This window comes from Struthio camelus, chromosome 8 (genome assembly GCF_040807025.1).
Source record: "Struthio camelus isolate bStrCam1 chromosome 8, bStrCam1.hap1, whole genome shotgun sequence".
Taxonomy (NCBI): domain Eukaryota; kingdom Metazoa; phylum Chordata; class Aves; order Struthioniformes; family Struthionidae; genus Struthio; species Struthio camelus.
This window is the reverse complement of record NC_090949.1, coordinates 36,778,159-36,797,248: the sequence shown is the minus strand read 5'-3', so window position 1 is coordinate 36,797,248 and position 19,090 is coordinate 36,778,159. Positions and strand designations below refer to the sequence as shown.

The window sequence follows — 19,090 nt, the reverse complement described above, 5'->3', positions numbered from 1 at the left end:
CAGGAGAGAGGAGGGACGGCGGGAAGCCGGGGCCGGTGGCAGCTGTTGGGGGGGGGGGGGTCTCTCGTTTTCCCTCTTTTCCCCACCGCGAAACCTTGGCTCTGGGGCCTTGCAGCCGGGGGCCTGGGACCGGCAGGTTCGCGCCCGTCCCTACGTCCTGACCGGCCGGCTGCTCGCCTCCGACGCGCCCCGCGCGGCGTCGCCCCGCTGCCCCGACAGCCCGCCGCCGGCTTCGGCCCCGCCGCCCGCCCGGGGGGCTCCTCCTCCCTATCCAAAGACGTCAAGGTAGGGCTGCCGGCGCGCTCCCCCGGCCCAGCCCCGCTGCGGCCCGTCGCTCGCGGCTGGACCGTCGCCATCCTCACCTCCCCCAAACGCCGGGCGGGCGCCAGAGCGGGCGCGAGGGGTCGCGAGCGTCCCCCCCCAGCCCTGCTTCTCTCCGGCCCCTGAAACGGCACGACGGGGCCGGCGGAAATCCCTTCCCTTCTGCGCTTTCTCCTCCGCGCCGGGTATTTTTTTGCAGGAGGGCATGGGGGGCTGAGCGGGCGCCTCGGCCGGGCCGCAAGCGGAGGCGACGGCCTTGCAGCCCCGGCCGCCTGCGCCCCGTCTCCTCCCCAGGGCCGGCGCGGGTCCGGCTGCGGCGCGCCCCCAACGCAGCCCTTCCCGAACGCGGGAGCCAGCAGAGCCTCAGGCAGGGTCATGCTTTCATTTATTCACTTCATATAAAAATCTCTTAAGAATGCATCTGAACACAATATAGAATACTATAACATACATGGTGTGAAACTGTTGGAAACGATAAAATAACCACCTGGAACAACGCAGCGTTCAACAGACATACAAACCCACTGGTCATGCACAACTGTGCTAGTCTCATTAACTACCGAGTCACAAGCTGGACCGAAAGCTCGAAACGTATTTTACAAAGTGAGAGCGACACCACCACCGATGCCCAACAAGCTCTGGCAGCAGCAGTTTCACAGCACAACGATTACGTCGGTTCACATTTTCGCCATAGGAATTCACATTGGGGTGTTCGGCAACTGGGACGCGACACTGCAAAGCCGGCCCGTCCCCCGCGGGTCTCTCTCTGGTTTTTTCCCTACGACGCGGCGGGCGCTGGGAGCAGCTCGCGGGCTGCCGCCCGTCGCGAGCGCACCCGAACGCCCTGCCCGGGGTCCGTATGTCTCCTCCGCTATGTTCAGGTTCTTTTAGTTGATGCAATACAAAAAAGGTTACAAGAAAAAAAGGCAACTCTTATTCCGAGTCTTCGACACTATTAACACCACCGCTGACAGGCAATGTTAATTCATATAAATTAATAACTTACAAAACATTACAGTATATACATTACGTAATAAATACACTGTTATAAACAGTAATGGAGGTGTTAGAGCTCACGGCAGTGCAGGAGAAGGACGGTGGACCTAAACCTAGGGAAGGGGAACGACAGGCGGGAGAAACACAAATATCCGAGCGTGCAACTTCCACTGAGCGAAGGAGCTGCTGCGGGGGACCGCGCGTCACACACTGCCTTATTACGCTTACTGATACTTGTACTGCATTGTGCCATGAAAACAGAACTACCCTTTATCCGGTGCACAACAAAAATAAAGCCCCGTTGAGGAGAAAATACTGTTATTTCCAGCAAGCAAACGGAGGAGATGCACAAAGGCATGAAGTGATTTGAAACGGGTTGGCTGGAGGACTGAGAAGGCTATCCAAGGTGCGGGAACGCAAAACAGGGGGGGATCCCTTCTATTCGGTCTGCAAAAGGGATTAACTGCAATAAAGTGACAGGTATTGCCCATGAAAAAAAGGAAGACTGCTTCTTTTAACAGGAAGAATCAGAAAAGTATCCATCAATTTGGAAACACTTTGTGTTGCTTTTTATACTAAACTCCGTGTACTTAATAGACTCTTGAAAAGACATGAAAGTGTTTACAAAGAAGGCACACAGGTCTGCAGACAGGTGGTTGGGTGGACAGGTTTCATACGCAGAGTTATTAATCAGTAGTTTCTATCAGTCTAACTGGTATAAATTCCCAAACCTAACGGTATAAAATCTCTCAGTTGTGTGTCGTGTACTGTTCGGTATCAAGCCAAGCCAGCTCCAGAACACCACCAAGCTTTTCGCGGACAAGGCTTAAACCACAAGGTAAATCATCTGCTAAGTTCCTGAGCAATCGCTCACTACGCGATCTTGAACCCTGACTCCAATCTCAAGTAGCTGGGGAGATCTTTCAGCCAGTGTCAGACACAGGCCTAAGACCCAGGCTGCAGGCTAGTCCTACGAGACTGCTTGCATGCTCATTAAGTGTTTGAAATCCGCTTACACGGGGACAGTACATTATGTGTCGGCAGGGGACGTGTCCTCTGTCACGATTTCTATGTTAGCCTCCCTCTGAGGCTCTTCTTCCGCCGGGTCGGCCACGCGGAGGGTCGTGGTATTGCTGAAATAGCCGATACTCTCGCCTTCCCTCTCCGGCCCATCCGAATCTTCTTCCTCGAGGGTCAGTTCGAACTGGAACTTCTCCATGAGGCTCTGGCAGTCCCGGCCGCGCTCCTCCAGCGGCGGCGAGGGGCTCTGAGGTATCATGCTCTGGTACCAGTTCCGGTTGTCTTCCAGAGTGTCCAGGATGTCCTGCGCGTCGGGCTGCACCAGGTCCGCCCACGTCTCCCACAGCGGGTGCACGATGTAGTCGATGAATCCCACCTGCGAAGCACAGGGACACGCATGGTTAAGGGGATGCGCCCACGGGTGCAGAAAGGGTTCAGATACTCTTGAACGGCCATGGCTTTTACAAGAAAAATCAGAGCAGCGTCCCCAAACCAGCCCAGACTAGTTGCAGACATCTGCTACACAAAGCTGCGCTTACAAAGCTGGGATTAGGTTGACGACTTGTCCAAAATCGAACCTGGGACGAAAGTTTAACTAAAAGCAGGAGCTACGTGGAAACTCTCTGACAAAGCTGCCAATCCCATCCCTTGCTCTACGTGTGATTTTAAGCATTGCTGCAGACGTCTTCCCCCGACCAGCGACTCCGCCGGGACAAGTTCCCAGGCTGAAGACAGACTATTCCACTAGGGTCCTTAGGGAAAGGCCGTTCATCAGCCGTTAGCGCGCGCAGGCATTTAGGGCCACCCCTGTCTCTACTCTAGGCGTGGAGAAGACGTGCTGGATCTCCAGCAGGACGCGGTGGTGACTGCGGGCAAGGCGGGCGTTTTCCCGGCAGCTCCGCAGGGACCCTGGGGTATTCCCGGGGCCGGCAGCATCGACGTGCCGCTGTTCTCAGAGCGGATACCGGCCTCACGCCGAGCGCCACTGCTTTTAGGGACTTCACTTGGACCCGTAGGCGTATTTTGCTATCGTGTGCACTCGGTGGCGCGAGTCGCCGCGGCGCGTGGTGGAAACGCCGCGGGCCGCCCCCGCGGCCGCCAGCCCTTCCGACCGCCGGCGCGCGGCCGCCGAGCTACGTCATTTTCCAATTGTCTGGCTAAGAGGACGTACGTCCAGGATGGAGCAAACTGAATGGCCGTAAAGAGGATTGAAACTCTTCCGCCTCGGCAGAAGGCGCCCCTCCGCTCCCGGCTCCGCTGGACAGCAGTGCCGCGCGGCAGGAAAAGGGCTCTCGCCGGGGCCAGAGCCGCGGCGCAGCTGCTTGCTTTGGAAATCCCACTCGCCTCCTCCAGACACAACAGGATGTCAATGCGCCCATTAACGTTCAACCGTGACACGCCGGTGAGGCAGCCTGAACAAAAAGGTGAGGAAGATTTCCTGCAGCGCGTGTTCCCGAGCACTGTTAAAGTTGGGGGGGGCAAGAGGGAAAAAAAAAATCTGTGCAGTTAGCTAATGGCTTCGCTGCCACTCAAAACGCTCAAGGGCTGCAAAGGACCAATGGCCAGACAGGGGCGATTTGGTGATGAAGTCATTGTTTCTTTGAACAAACAATCCCAAATCACAGAATAGCTTACCAGATGGCTAACGCCTGATCTTAAAATATTTTGATTCAAAGGAGCAATTTCTAGAGGATTAAAATACTTGCACACTATTTTTCCATCAGTCCCTTTTTTCACTTCAGAAAGGAAATGCCACCTCCGTTGCTACTTTGCCATTAGTTGGTATGAGATGGTATTGCCGTTTTAGGCAATTCCTGTTCTCTTTGCATAGCAAAAAATGCTATTTTCAAACCTCCGTGAAGTGCAAATGTGAAACAGAAAATTAACCAGAGCTCACATGTGGAGCACACAGGCATTTCCCAGCCAAGCCTGGCCAAAGGATTCATTTCTTGTTAGGTTAACAAATAGGACAGATTTTTCCAACAAAATCACCATGCAGTTGAGTGAACAATTTTGAAACCACTTGGCTTAGCCCAAGAGGACATTTGGAAATAATTATCATCAATTTTGTTACTTATTCAAGCTGAAAAACCTCTATCATGACTTGTTTAAGTCATTTAAAAACAACGACCAAGACTCAATTACATAAAGACCAGAATATGTTTAGGCAAACATAAATTACTGGCTTCATTATAGACTAACCGGCTGACATTTTGTGGCCCGTGCTACACAGGTCAGAACAAATCTGACCTTGAAAGTGTTTAATCTGCGAATAAGAACCAGGGATGAGCCAGTTAACCCTCCAAAAACCAGGAAACAGCCAGAGCTCCTTAAGGTTTATATTGACGTAGGTAAGCACTTCTCTGACTGCACAATGCCCCCTGCACGCAGACCCTCCACCAGGTCTCTGCCTTTACCGGCCAAACCATGCATTGCCATACATTTCGGCCCGAGGCTGAATTCAGACCTTTCGCGAAGGACTGCAACGCGACGAGCGGAAACGCATCTCAGCTCCGCGGAGCTCCTGACCACACCGTCCAACGGGGCTGCCACCGCTAGACAGTGCTAATAAGGGCACAATACCAACAGGCTTAGGAGGTGCCAATTAAGAACGAAGGAGGAGGCTGTTGGCTGAGAAGGCAGAGGAGACCCGGCTGAAAGGGAGATCAGAATGACACTTTTCAAGCCCGGGGAAGAAGAAGAAAGCAACTAACTCTGGAAAGAGGGACACAAACAGGGCAAGACAAACTCACATTTGGAAATGAGGAGACGCTAAGAAGTAACTAAAGGAGTGTGAATAGCCCAGTGAGTACAGATGAGCTTTGTGCATGGCTGGATGTCAGGGTCAATCAGAGCCAACCCTCTGAATAGCTGGCTCTTTGCCTAATTGCATTAGAGAAAGCAGATGAATTTTGTCTCTGTTTTTTGAAAATACAAACTTAGGCGATAGAAAAATGCAGCTGAAGGCCAGTTACCTGCGATTTTTCCACTGACGCTGTGTGCTTGTCACACATTGGACTGATTTCCATTCCTCTTTCACGTTCCTTGTCTCCCTGCTGGAAGAACTCCTCCATGATTCTGTCCGTCCACTGCCGGTACAACTCCAGAGACTTTGTGGGATTACTCAAGTCTGCACAATGTACCATGTTTCGGAGAACCTGTAATTACATTAATCAGAAAAATCATAAAATTAAATGGAAGAAGGGGACGCTTTCATGCTGTATGTGCTCGCTTAATTCAGAACGTTTTAATGACCAGACTTGTATATTGTGCAACATTCTAAAAAAAATTAACATTTTAAAATAATACCCTTTCCCAAATATGAGAGCAGCTGCTAGGGTCTGCTTTAATAGTAAAATCTGTGCCATATGTTGCTCAGACTACTCGACACCTAACACATGCAGTGCTGGACTAATTACATCATATTGGTTTGTGCTTGAATGCAGGTGCTTCCCACCATTCAAAATTTATTTTCATGTTCTCATATGGTGCAATGCTCCTATTTTATTAAATGAGTAATATCCCTTTCACACAAATAAAATGTGTCTGATTAACTGCAGCTGAAAGGATTTAGACAGCAATGGAGTGACCTGTCTTAACATCAGCAGTTTTAAATAAAAAAGTAAGGAGGCTTTTGCTGAGATCTTGCTGTTAAAGGCTGGCCATCAAAGTGGAGAGAGGATCAGGATGCGATTTGCTACTAACCACACAGCCCTCTCCGGTACTGCTTTGCCATTTCTGTAAATGAAGGACTAGATTATATAGATTGTGCACCGCCATTTCAACTCAGTGTAAGAACTGCAGGTTGCTTTAGGGATGCAGTTATAAATTAAACTCTTTGCAAACTTGCTATTTTTCTTCCATAGGACAAACTGTCACAAAAGGGACAAAGCAAGAAAGAAATTCAAGAGCTGTCAAAAACTCAGCTTTATACGTTAACCTCAGAAGAATTTGCACGTTTGCAGTTGCATGCTCTCGTGTTAAAAACATAATCCCCTAACACTCTAGGGTTAAGAACATTATCCCCTTTAGAGCACCTTGTATCTTTTTGTTGGTCTCTGTGATGCAGAACAGAAGAAAATATGAAGCCTCCGGCCCTTGCGAGATCGCTAAAAAAAAAATCACCACTGACCTCTGCTACATATGGCCCTTTTAAAAGCTACAGGAAAAAAAAAAAGGAACATGGTTTCTCGATACTGCACAAGACACGCAAACCGCTCTCCCTGGGCAGGATGGTGCACGGCAGTACCTGTATTCTGTCGGTGTAGTTATCCAGCAGGAGCACCCCTGAGCTGGTCACCTTCTTCGTTTCCACCATGGTCTTCAGGTCAGCTAACAGGCTCATGTGCTTGGACATATCTGTTGCCAATACCTTTGCAGAAGTGAAAACATGACCTTAAGTAAGGGCAGCTGCACAAAGGGGCCATTTTTTTGTTTAAGAGGAGTAGCAGTTTGTGCAAGTCCGAACAGCAGAGGCGTTAATTCATACCATGTCGATCACCATCTTCCTCAGGGTCTGCCGCTGCTTCTTGGTGAGGTTCTGGAAGATGTCGCAGTGCTCTTCCTGAAGCAGTTTGAAACCCACGGCAAGATGGTGGTTCTCCAAAACAGACTCGTCGTTGTACATCAGGGCTAGCTCCGAATCTAGCAAAGACACAAAAATATGGGGCTTCACTATGGGAAACGCGTGCTTTCAAACAGGAACCTCACACGGGGTTCTGAGACGTTTATCTGTACACAATAAATCAGGGTGAGGTTTCTTCTTTTGTTTTGGTTGTGCCAAGAGTTTGTGGTTTCCTAATCTGAGCACACATGTATATAATATAAACAGCCCTTTGCTCAGTTCTAATGAACAAAACAGTACTCAGTTTACTTAGTTACAAGCTTCAAAATCACTGACAATAGAAAGCACGAAGCCTGCAAAGATGCTTTCCAAAACAGAACAATACCCACATTTTGGAATTAAGAAACATGCTTAGCTCGTTGCAGAGCAACACACAATATTTAGCCTTATCGTTGTCAATAGCAATAGAAACAGAAAATATATCCTGCATTGTTTGTCCTTTATTAATGATAAAATTTGCACTCGGGACTGAAAGACTCATCATGCATTAGCAAGTAACAATATCCACGAGACTCAGGGTCACTTTGCAGAGTGTACTGCAATAGCTTCCTTTGTTTTGACAGGAATTTAATTTTCATTACTGCTTCATTTCAAAATGTATAACTAGTTTACTGCATAATATTTTGAGAAAGCAATACAGTCTCAAAGTCATTTTTTGTGACCTTACTGGAATGGAAAACGTGTCCCAGGTTTGTAGATGAAGCTACTGTTCTATCTGAAACAGAACTCACTTGTGTTAATTAGAAATTGATTGGAGACACCAGGGTGATCCACATCATGAATTGCAGCTGCAAAAATTGCAGCAAGGATTTCCAAATCAGTGAAGACGGCCTAGAAGAAAAACAGGCGTTTGTCAGAAAAGCCCTTACCTTTCATCTCTCAACAGCTTGGGAGGCTGATTTAGAAAAACAAATGGTTTGTGCTTTTCAATTAGTTTTCTGAGGACAAAACAGTTACTCAGAAGAGTCTGCAAGCAGCATGTGCGCTTTCAGATGGGACAGAGATTAAAGACAAGCTGCTGCTGAAACTTCTTTGCGGTGACTTCCCCGGCAGTGAACTGGGCACCCAAAGGGGAGACAGCCCACTGCATTTTTTTATATGTCTCAGTGCTACAGGTGACTGACTCAGTTTAAGACTCTTCTGCGTTCACGGACAGTCCAGTCTTTTTAAACAGCCCTTCGAACCATCCCGCGTTACCACGTGCTGGATTGCCCAGCGCGAAGCGCTTAGCCCAGAGTAGGGTAACTCACATCCAGGGCCGGGGTAGACAGCAGGACGTGGGTGGACTGGGCCACGTCGGCCGCGTGCAGGCTGTTGTGGTACGCTACGTCGGAGTGGTAGTGGTCTTCCAAAGTCATCATGTACGTCACAAACGTGTCCGACGAGATCTTGAACGTCTTCAGCAGATCTCTCTCCTGCACAAAAAATGTTCAAAGTACACATATCTGTCAAATAAGGATGTGCCACTGTAGAAGGCAGCAAAACAGAAAGCCATTAGGAATCGCAATAGTGTTGCGGAGGAAGAACAAAATCACTAACCTGAAATATAGCATACATGATGCAGGTGAGGGGCCTGTTGTGGGAATACCTTGCAACATTAAATATGTTGAGACCCCACTTATTCAGATCTTCCAGCTCCTTTCGAAACAACAAAAAGAGAACAGTTACAATATTTTAACACATGTACATATTTTTCAAGACGGTTCTGCATGCATCACTTTCAGCAAGTCTTTTCCATTTTCTCAAAGTTAGAAAAAACGAGAATTAAATCTTAATTGTGGTAACTACATAAGTGCATGAGCACACATACTTATGAGAGCACAGGAACACCAAGTAACTGTGAAGGGCTGATGTCAAATCACTCGTTCAAGAACACATTTCATGGAGCGACAGGAGACTATTTGTTATATATACTCCTGGGTAGCAAGAAGACAGGGCCCTCCTGGAACGAAGGCCTCACAGCCAGCTCGTGGACGCACTGCTGTGATAAGTACTTGAGTTTCATAATTACTCTCCTTAGCCTCCACCTCATTTTTTCACTATTTTAGTGACATTTCCAAGGATTGCATACATCTAAGAATATGCTATCAGGGCCTGGCACCATTAATTACAATATTTGCAACAGTCACATCCCGTAGGGGATACCGATTCCAATTTTACAAATAGGGCGGTCGACCCAGTCAGTCTATTCCCTGCTTCAGGACAATCCTGATTCTCCTCCTCAGCATCAGCACAGATACCAACCGCTGGGACCGTAAGAGCCCGTCCTACCTTGGCCAGATGGTCTTCCTTTTCCGTTTTCACACCAAATCGGGAAATGCTGGTATTATTTAAGCTTGAACTATGCATTAATTTTTTCACTCCACTGATCTGTGTCATGAGCTGCTGTTTTTTCTTCTTCTCTCTGTCCTTCTGCGTGGGCGAAGGGATCTCCACGTCGTTCTGCTTGTCTGGGGGGAAAAGGGGAAAGGGATCAGTGCCGCTTGCAGAGACCCCCACTGTGAGCACCCGACAAACTCCCCCCAAAAGCCACCGTTATCTTTGCTGATCAAACGGTTCTGCACGCCCGTGTGCTTCCACCGGGGGCCTGCTCTAATTGGGGGGCCGAACTGAGCAAAAATCAACGCAAAGCAGCAGCAGAGCCTCTGCTTGCCGCGGAGCGCCGGCCGCCTTCCTCTCTGCCGCTCCCAAGCTGCATCGCTCGGGCACTCGGCGAACGTCCAGCCGGTAGCCTCCGTCCTTGAAGGGCTCCACGTCACTCAGGTCTGCTTATGTTTAAAGACCTCAATTGCATTTATTAACTATTTTCAGCAAAATAAAATATATATTCAAACAACACATTTTTCCTCAATAAAGCACTAAGTATGTATTTTCGAATTCACTCTGCTGGTATCTGTCAGGGCCAACCTCACCTCCAGGCTCTGGCTCTCAGATCAGCAACCCAACTACAAATGGGCGTCACCGATTTGCTAAAGGTTTGCCTTTTATAATACATCTATCTACTAAAAACGTCTAGAATAACACGATTCCCAGGGCACATATCTATTGTCAAGTGTGTTTAGAGATAGCAGCAATACTGGTGCGTATCAAATAGGTAGCTGGTGGGGCAAAGCTCAGCTGTGGAGATGTGCTTTAATAAATAATCTATCCACATACGCTAGTTATTGCCTTTACAAGTGATTTATTTACTGGATTAAAATGGAGAAACAGTGGCTCACTGCTTGCACATTGCCCATGTTTCATGAACTTTTAAGCAGGTTGCTAGAATCTCTTTGCACCTTTGCAGAGCTGAGGACCTCTGGAGGGACGAGGCATCAGTTGCTTTGCCTTAGCTTAATTAAAAATCTCTGAAATGAGACTGCCAGCGCGCCTGCAACGCTGCAATCAAGAAGGAAGCCACTACTCCCGGCAGCAGCCAAGCTGCCGTCAGGGGGTGCTTCCCCGCGCGTGGTTGCCGCACAGAAGGACTTCCCCGTATATCATCTCCTTAGCCGTGACGAACGCAAAAGGCAGCGCAAGATGGAGCTTCTCGAACGCAAGCACCCGAGTCACGAAGTCAGGCCCCTCACGAACCCCGTCAGCTCCGCGACGAGCCCTTCGGAGGAGCGCGACGTCCCGGGGAGCGCTCCCCGGGCGCGCTCTCCTCGCCCTGCGGCCCCAGGGGAGAGCACGGGCAGCGCTCAAGACTCAAACTCCTCCGAGAGAAAGACAACGGTAGAGCTGTCTCCTACGTATTTTTGTTCCGCGTACAGCACAAAGTAGCGCTCCCGGAAATACGCTAATTAAATACCCTTAGCTTTAATTGGAGCGTTCGTAACGCTCACCAGCCAGCTAACCGAGCGCGCTCCCTGCTTCCAGCAGTAAGAGGGCGCGTAGGGATCTCTCCACCTTCAGCGCCCGTACGGCGACGCCGTGCTTTCCCCGGACCGCCGGCCCGGTGGCGGAGGTGCCGGCGGCCCCCGCGCAGGCCGGCGGCGGCCCAGTCCGCCCGCAGCTGCTGGAAGCCAAGCGCGAAGGCCGGGGCAGAGCGGAGCGGAAAGCCTGCCGCTGCCCGCAGCCCAGCGCCGCTGCCCGTCCCGTCCCGCCCCGCGCCGCTCTCCTAGGGGTAGAGGGGCCCGCGCGGGCTGGGGGGACGTGACGTGATGCACACTAGCTGCCGGCTTGGGGATAAATAACCCGTCCTGCTACATCCGCGATGTAACAGGCGGGGACAGCCCGCCGCGCGGCAGCATCCGAGCCGCCGGGCGAGACGCAGGGGCAAAGGCAGCTGGCGGCCTGCCCGAGGAGCGGGAGCCCCTGCGGAGCGTCGGCCACGTCCGTCCTGGAGGTCAGGATGAAGCCGAACGATCAGATAGGGCCAGCGGATTCCGACAAAAGCGGCTACAAACTCGTACATAGATCATTCAGGACGCGACGCGCCCTAAAGGCACGTCGTCGGCCCCGCTGCAACGGGCCACTGAAATCACGTTAAAAATCCCCCAGCGGAAATAATCGCCTGTCACAGCGTGTCCGCATTCGGGGCGTCTCGACCCGGGGCGCGCAGCATCCCGCCTACGCGCCGCGCTGGAGGCTGCTGTTGGCCTCAGGCACGTAGCAGGGTCCTCTGTGAAGCCTCCTGGTTTAATGAAAACAGTCACCAATTCTGAAAAATACAGCAAATGATATTTTTCCTAATTCACGTATTTTGTAAATGCGGAGAAATCTGAACTCAGTTCATGTCAATAATCCTCTCAGCTCCAGCAGAACTAACGGCAGGAGAAATACTCCTTTCGTACGCGTTTCTGGAGCCGGGCTCTGCCTCCGCAGCGCAAAGGGAACTAATAGCTACAAAATAATATCTCCGATGTCTGGGCTGAAGCCGCTCGGCTGTGAAGGGGGCAGCCGCGGCTTTCGAGGCAGCTGGGGCGAGGATGGGCGCGCTCGCTGGCCGGGGTGACCTTGTCCTTCTCAGAAGGTCAAGACGGAAATCGGCTATCCCGAAACGCACTGACAATAGGATAATTCCACCGGAACGGAGAAATCTCCTGATTTGGGGAGGGAAGTCTTCTGGGGATACACTTATTCAAACGGTTTAAGTCTTTTCCTGCGCTATCCATCGCGAAAGTGAAAACCAGAACCTTTTCGTAACGCTCTGCCTCCAGCACCCGCGCTCAGAAACGGACACCCGCAGAGCCCGCTGGGGGTTGGACCGCCTTTCCTTGCTGTCTTGGAGTCACCGAGCAGCCGGGCTGCAACGCCTTACCCAGAAACGTGTTGGAAATGTACTCGGACACCTGGTTCCCGGAGCGGCTCATCTCGGAGAGGTGGGTCAGCTCCCGGTTCAGCATGCGCTTGAACTGCGAGGGGAAGCACACACACAAAGAGCGCGTTTTCCTCAGTGCTTTTCTAAATTAACACAGCTTTAACTGAATCACAAGCGAGTCCGCAAACAGGACGTTACAAGCAAAATTAAGGAGACATTTGGAACACAGACAGCAGCATATGGTTTAATTTAGACACCATTCAGCACCATCGTGACTAGATATTTCTGTTCAGTATATTAAGCTACAAAATGAATTTCCTCCAAAGATACATGAGAGTTTTCACTGTAACAAATGAGAAGATAATGTTTCAGGTAATGTAGCTGAACCATCAAAGCCTGTTACTGGTTTAATTCCCCACCCTATAACCTTCTTTTGTTCTCGATTTCAAAACACAAGTTTGCTCCATTTTGAAGCACGCAAGTGAAAAATAACTGCATATGCTTAGAACACGACAGAGGAAAAACACGCCATCAACCTGAAGATGTGCCTGCATCGTTATGGTAAAATGCAGGATTCAAGCACTTTTTCACCCAGATATACACGATATGATCCTCCTACTTCTCTATTCACACATTTCTATTGCAGTATCATTTTATCCTGCAAAAATGAATTGCCGAAGGGGAAAAAATAATTAACATCCATGCATGCTGCATACGCAGCCCACACCTAGGCTAGTCCCTGGCCATACAGTACACACAAATAAGCACTTAGAGAGCTTGTTTTCCGCATCGAGATTTTTATCCAAGAAATACAGTATCTAAAACAGCCATTTATAATCCTTCAGGATTTAACCCACCTTAATGTAACCCCAAGACACAGACAACAGATAGTTTGCTTCAGGCATTTTGGAAAACTCCGCACCGTGCTCCACAAAACCGTGCGAAGGACCGGCTGGTAGGAGAGCAGCTTTCCCCAAGCGCAAGGACGCCCCGGCTTTCCAGGCAGTTCGGGGAAAAAAAAAAAAAAAAAAAAGGGGAAGAAAAAATCCGGATTCAGCAAGCGGCGAGCGCGGCGCGGCGGGCTGCACGGGGGCGTGCGCGCCAGCCGGGGGGCCCCGGCAGAAGAGGGGCAGGGGCTGCTCCGCGGGCGGGCAGCCCGCTGCCTGGAAGCCCCGGGGAAGGACGAATCGCGCCGGCGGCCCGCCGGGCTCGCCGCTCCGCAGCAGCCTCGCGCCGGCGGTGACACAAAAAAAGCCGCGGCTGCTTTGCGAGGGGCGGCCGGCCCGAGTAACACAGCCATCTTTTCAGGAGGGGGATTAAAATGGAGGAAGCGCTGTGCATATTTAAATAAGTCGAAAGCAGGCTCTCTTCTCCGGGCGGGCTGTTCCTAACAGCCTCTTCGTTACAGAGACGGGGGGCTTTCAAAGCAAATATGCACAACTGGATTTTTAAAAGCACGTTTTTTTCCCATTTTTTCAGCGCGATCACGTGTGTACAACTTGGAAACACTTTTCAATGAAAAAGGTATAAATCAATAATAACCTTAAACCTGTACCGCAAGTCGGCAATCACAATTTAAGAGCTCAATAAATTCTAACATTGTTTCCTACAAGACTATATTCATAATCCTAGTTCAGAGAGCCCCTCGTTATTTTCATTTTTAATTTAAATTGAGAGGCAATCACTTTGTTAGCAAGCTGTAGCTACCCCTCCGGCGTCAGACCCACCGAAGAGCCCCCTCCAGCGGGCGCGGGACCCTGCTCGCAGCAGGGCTCGCCGCCCGTTCGCACGGTCCGAGCCGCCTTAGGACGACGCCGTGGGGGATCACCGTGCGTGACGTGCCGCGCCGCCGCAGCCACGACCCCGAAAAGCAAAGCCCAGTCTCCGGTCCAAAATCATTCCCGTCCTCCGACGGCTTTGCCGAACCGGTGCCCGCACGTGGTTCGCCGCGCGGCACCCAGGCCACGCCGCCGCTGCTGCGGGAGCTGTGTTTCACGCAGCCAACGACACCTCGGCGCCATCCTGACAAACGCAGGGACTGCACTAACCCACTCCCCGGCGACTATTTGCAGGAAGCCACTTTCGAAATTTTGAGCGGTGCTTTTTCTCGCGCAGCGCCCGGCTGGCATCCCCACGCTGCCGGCAGGGAGGAGGCGGCCGCGGCGGGCGACGCTCGCTCCCGCGGGGGTTAGGCTGCTGCCCGGCAGCGCTGTCCGCCGCGACGCTGGCTCGGGCAGGGAGGCCAAGCCTTTGGCCACGAGCTCCCCTCTTCCACCGCAGTGGAGATCTTGGGCGGTGAAGATCCTACCAATTCCCCGTGTCCCCCAGTGGCACACAAAGCTTGGGCTTTGCAGCTATCATCTTACCAAACCTAATCACAGACTTTCCGCTGCTGGCACGCAGTGACAAAACCATATTCTGTGCGGCAGGAGCTAGTGCATGCAGCTGTGGAGCCCGCCTGCTTCTCTCTCCTAAGTTAACCAAGAACCAGAGGCAGATAGCTGATGCCACCTCCCTCTTTCCATCTGTACAAAGCAAAGATTGGGTGCTACCTGCTCGGCCTCTGCCATCACTATCGGTGGTGGTTTCCCTTGCAGCAATCTGCCCGTCCCTACGAGCATGACCTCGTTTTGCAAGTTACTTAACCAGCTGAAATCCTGTGTCCCATATCGTTGCTCCAGGCGGGCAACCTTCAGCAAACAAGAGCTTTCCTGCAGGTTTCCAGATCCTTCGGTATTTTTCCCATTGCCTTGGGCAAATTTATAGCAGCAAGCCTGGGCAAGCAAAAACCACCACCGATTTTAGGGGCTAGAAAGGACAGTGAAAGCCACAAAGGTCAGTCAGTTCACCAGCTTCCACCTCTGACCAGTGTATGGAGAGCAAACAGATAACACACACAACGGCACAATGTTTGATAATACCTGATAAGACGAAAGAGTGCGTAAGAGTGACTGGATACAGGGCCCGGTCACATGGCTGGGGACAACCTTTCCCAGCACGTGTCCCTCTACTCTTGGCACATTTGGGGTCGCACAGGAGACACGGTCAAAGGCGAGGTGAGACTGATGCCTGCTGCTAAAGTGGGGAATCCCAGAGCATGGGGGGGGCACGGGAGAGTGACTTTTGCTCATAAAGTCGCCATTAAACTTCATGCCAACAAAGAGGGCTAGAAGCCTCTTTGAAGCTCCTAGGAGAAACCTTAGGTGATGGAGAACCAGTGGCAAGAACAACGAAAGAAGCGTAACAGCAAGCCCCTCGGGCGAGAGAGGAGCTGTGATTCCACCGTTCCTCCAAAGGAGATCTTTCCCTGGGTCACAAGCATCAGCCAAACGTGAACGCTGCCCCAGACCTGCAGCTAAGCACGTGCTGAAACATCTCCCTGGATTGAGGCCTTCATCTTTACAAGAACATCACAATCAGATGATCGTACAAACAACTTGCCAGCCCAGTTGAATCAACTGGATTTTCTATATGAACAACCACCCCTTCCAGACAAATAACTTCAAGCAGTGGACAAACATTTCGAAAAAATGCCTCTACCTCACAACAGGCTTATTAAAATACAAAGTGGAGCTCTTGCCTTTTCACAGAGGCACAAAGCAATTAAACGGCCTGCACAAGGTCACACAGCCATCTGCAGCAGAGATTAGGACAGATAAAGACCTTTGGACTCTCATATCTGATCTTTAAACTGAAATCTGTCCCTTTCATCTCCTCTAACAGCCTTAATCTTACTCACTTTTCCAGGCTTTTAATCAGCAACCTTTTATAAACGGAGATGGCAATATTACAGCACTGCTGAAAACATTATCACTGCCAAACCCAGCCAGGACACCTACGCTGCTGGGAACGTACATGGGAATACCCATGGGCTTTTGGCATTTCATTGTGATTTACCATCTGAATAACGCTGGCACCTATGCGGTATTTCCTTAATAACATGATGCACTTCAAAAAAATCACAGTTGGTGAAGAATGAGGCGTATCGAAGGTATACTGGGTAATCGTGACCAGGGTACAGTGGCGGCAGGGGGGGCGGATTTGGGATTTGTCTCAGGCTTGGCGTGCTGCCAGGATGCTCGGGAGCGCCGCTGCCGCCGGCGGCACCGCTCTGCCGTTCGTGCGCGGCGCCGGCGCGGAAGCGCCCAGCGCCCTCGGCACAGATCAATGAGCGAAGGCACGTGCACACTGCTGGAACGACTCCTTCGGCAAATTGCTTTGACAGCGAAGGGTAAAGCAAACAGATTGCACGCAAGCAATGAGAAAATCCCCACTGCTCTGCCGCTGAGCAAACAGAGGTGCTGATTACCTGGGGAGAGTGCACTGTACGCGTAAGGTGCTGTGCACGTACGTAGAGGTAATGCTTCAGCCTGGCCACTACGCCAACGTGTTATCAGCAACACCTCGCCTTGTTTTACTGTTTTCATAATTACTAACCATCCCCGTGCCTTTTACAAAGGAAATGAGCACTATCAGCCTCATTTTACAGACGGGAGCTGAGGGGCGAAGGAGGGACGGATACACACGGGCCCACGTGTGATGTGCATACAGCAGGGCACGTCCACCCAGAGCCACGGCTGCTTCCTCGACAAGAAGAGCAAGGGGTAAAACCAGGCTTGGGCTTCCCCTCTGTACCCCAACCCTGATCACAGGACCAGGGCACTCGCACATAAAACTTACAAAAAGAATACAAATGGTGTAAAGAAAGATGAAACCCAAATTAAAATCTTTTGTAACCCAATACACATTCAAGTGCTCCTGAACTTCCAATCAAATAACAGAGGTCTAAAACCATCTGGAGAACTGTGTGAGAAAAAGCCATCATATTGTGCGGAGTTTTCCTGTTTTGTACGGCCTGAAGTGACTGCAAAAGTCATCTGAACCAAATTAACTCTCCCAGCAAGGGAATCGCTCTTGGAGCGCTGGCGGTAAGCGCTCTTCACCTCTCCTCCGCAACGGGGAGCCACAGCTTCCTCCCCGGCTCCGATGCGTGCACGTGGCCGTTTCTTTGGTTCCCCCTCATCGGCCTGGCTCGTAGGGCTCGTCTTCACTCCTGACGCTGAACCCTCTTCCTTAGCGTTCCCTACAGCGTGCAAAATCCGCTTGCATTTCTTTGCCAGCCTTAGGCACACAAGCCCGCGGGGCCAGCAGCTCCGCGGCTCCAGCCCCATGGTCACGGCGCAACACGGGCGAAGCACCGTAGCTTCCTGGTGCTTCCACACCGTAAATTCCACTTTTCTGGCTTTTGAGGAAAGAAATGATTCTCTACCGCACTTATGAAGGTTAGGGAGAGAGCTACCAAAGCACACGCAGCTCTTTGGCTTTCCAGGCCAAAGCGGACCCTGGCGACAGTCCTGCTGCTCCTCCGGTTCCCAGTCCGGTTTGGAGCCCAGCATCCGAGGTGTTCCTGGGCTCCCCGGAGAGAACGAAGGCAGGAGGATGGATCTGCTGCCGAGGGAAACCCTTTGAAGTCAATTTATACCAGCTGAGGTTCCCTGAGGCCAGGAGTCCTTATTTAAAGAAGTTGCTTTAAAAAGTTTTAGTCATTTACAGGAGCTGAGGGCAACTGCGAGATAAAAGAGCTGCTGCGATCCTGGGACACCTAGGCGGGAGCCGTCCCACCCCGCACTTTGATGGAAGAATCTTGCTGCAGATCTCCAGCGTGGAAAAATGTTTATAAGCTCCGCTGCCGGCGACCCACCCTTCTGACGCAAATACGGCATCCCTCGCTCCTCCGCCGCCCGCAGAAAGCCTCCCAACAAAGGGATTCGTGGCACCGGCAGAGCTTGGGTCTTTGATTTCTACACGAACGCAGCCGGGTTTAGCCCTGCTTAATTGAATTGCTCTTGTAAACCACTTTGGATCTAGAGGCACGGGTAATTTTTGGCATCATTCATTTCCACTGCGTTTCTCCTGGGAATAATTGGACGCCCGACGGTGGGAAGCCAGCAGGAACGCTGCCATTTACCTGCCCGGACGCGGAAGGGGAACGGGAGCCCGGGCCGGAAACTATTTACGCGCAGGAGGGAAATTACTCAGGCGTGTATGCGAGTGCAAGGTCAGAGCACGAACGTGCAACGCGCCGGTCTGGCCTCCGGCCACTCCAAGAGAAGGGCTGTGACGCTCAGGTGCTACCGCACCTTTCCTGAAAGTTAGACTGATCTCATTGCCAGCGCTTGAAACCGGAAGACATATTTTCAAATACCTGGCCTTCCCTTCCAGACATGGGTGTCTCGGTCCTGTGTTGCACCGAGATACCCAATCCCCGACGAGACCCAGTTGCTCCTGCAGCTTTGCGGGAGAAGTCGGCACCCAGCGTCGGAGGGCCGTTCCCACGGCCAACAGGGAAACGGCGCCCGGCGCGCAGGCGTCTGCTACCTCTGTAAAGGCAATTTTTCATGATTCTGTTCTTCCCCAGACTGCATTTGGAAAACCTGCCAATTTTGGAGGGCAGGATGGGTTTTTAAAGAAGTTTTTAAAGGCAAAAGAGCTCAGAACGCTTTCATTCATACGAGGAGCAACACAATCGTTTATCTTTGCTTGCCTCATGCTGCACCAGGTGCATAAAGGATTTTGTCAACGGAGTTTGCAGCTGTGCGTGCTACTTCACGATTTCTTTCTATTTTCCTTTTTAAGCACTCGCACGAAGGATGATGAGAAGGGGAATTTAAATATAACGTTTAAAGAAAAACATCAGTATAGTTCAAATTAGATCAATTCTGAAGGAGAAAGTTTTTAGACATATTTCAGTGCCCGCAGAAAGGTGGAAAGGCTGCAGTCAACTACCAGCCATTAAAAAAAAAATCAAATGCTTTTGCAACTCTTCCTAGTTCTTGTTTCCTAAAACAATCTAGTTTCAAATGTGCTAGAAACTATTTTTAATGAGA

At 51.0% G+C, this 19,090-nt stretch overlaps 1 protein-coding gene across 7 annotated transcripts in view; it reads right to left on the bottom strand.

Moving 5' to 3' along the window:
• Window positions 1–689: 689 nt before the first annotated feature.
• Window positions 690–19,090, bottom strand: part of PDE4B (phosphodiesterase 4B) — a 228,525-nt gene continuing 210,124 nt past the window's right edge. For all 7 annotated transcript variants that reach the window (XM_068953466.1, XM_068953467.1, XM_068953469.1 and 4 more), the window contains 9 exons: window positions 12,204–12,297; window positions 9,233–9,411; window positions 8,501–8,599; window positions 8,212–8,376; window positions 7,693–7,792; window positions 6,827–6,981; window positions 6,587–6,709; window positions 5,313–5,495; window positions 690–2,713 (listed from right to left, as the gene is read on the bottom strand). In XM_068953466.1, coding sequence (XP_068809567.1) covers window positions 2,348–2,713; window positions 5,313–5,495; window positions 6,587–6,709; window positions 6,827–6,981; window positions 7,693–7,792; window positions 8,212–8,376; window positions 8,501–8,599; window positions 9,233–9,411; window positions 12,204–12,297 — 1,464 coding nt within the window. In that variant the 3' untranslated portion in view covers window positions 690–2,347. The remainder of the gene's footprint in view (window positions 2,714–5,312; window positions 5,496–6,586; window positions 6,710–6,826; window positions 6,982–7,692; window positions 7,793–8,211; window positions 8,377–8,500; window positions 8,600–9,232; window positions 9,412–12,203; window positions 12,298–19,090) is intronic.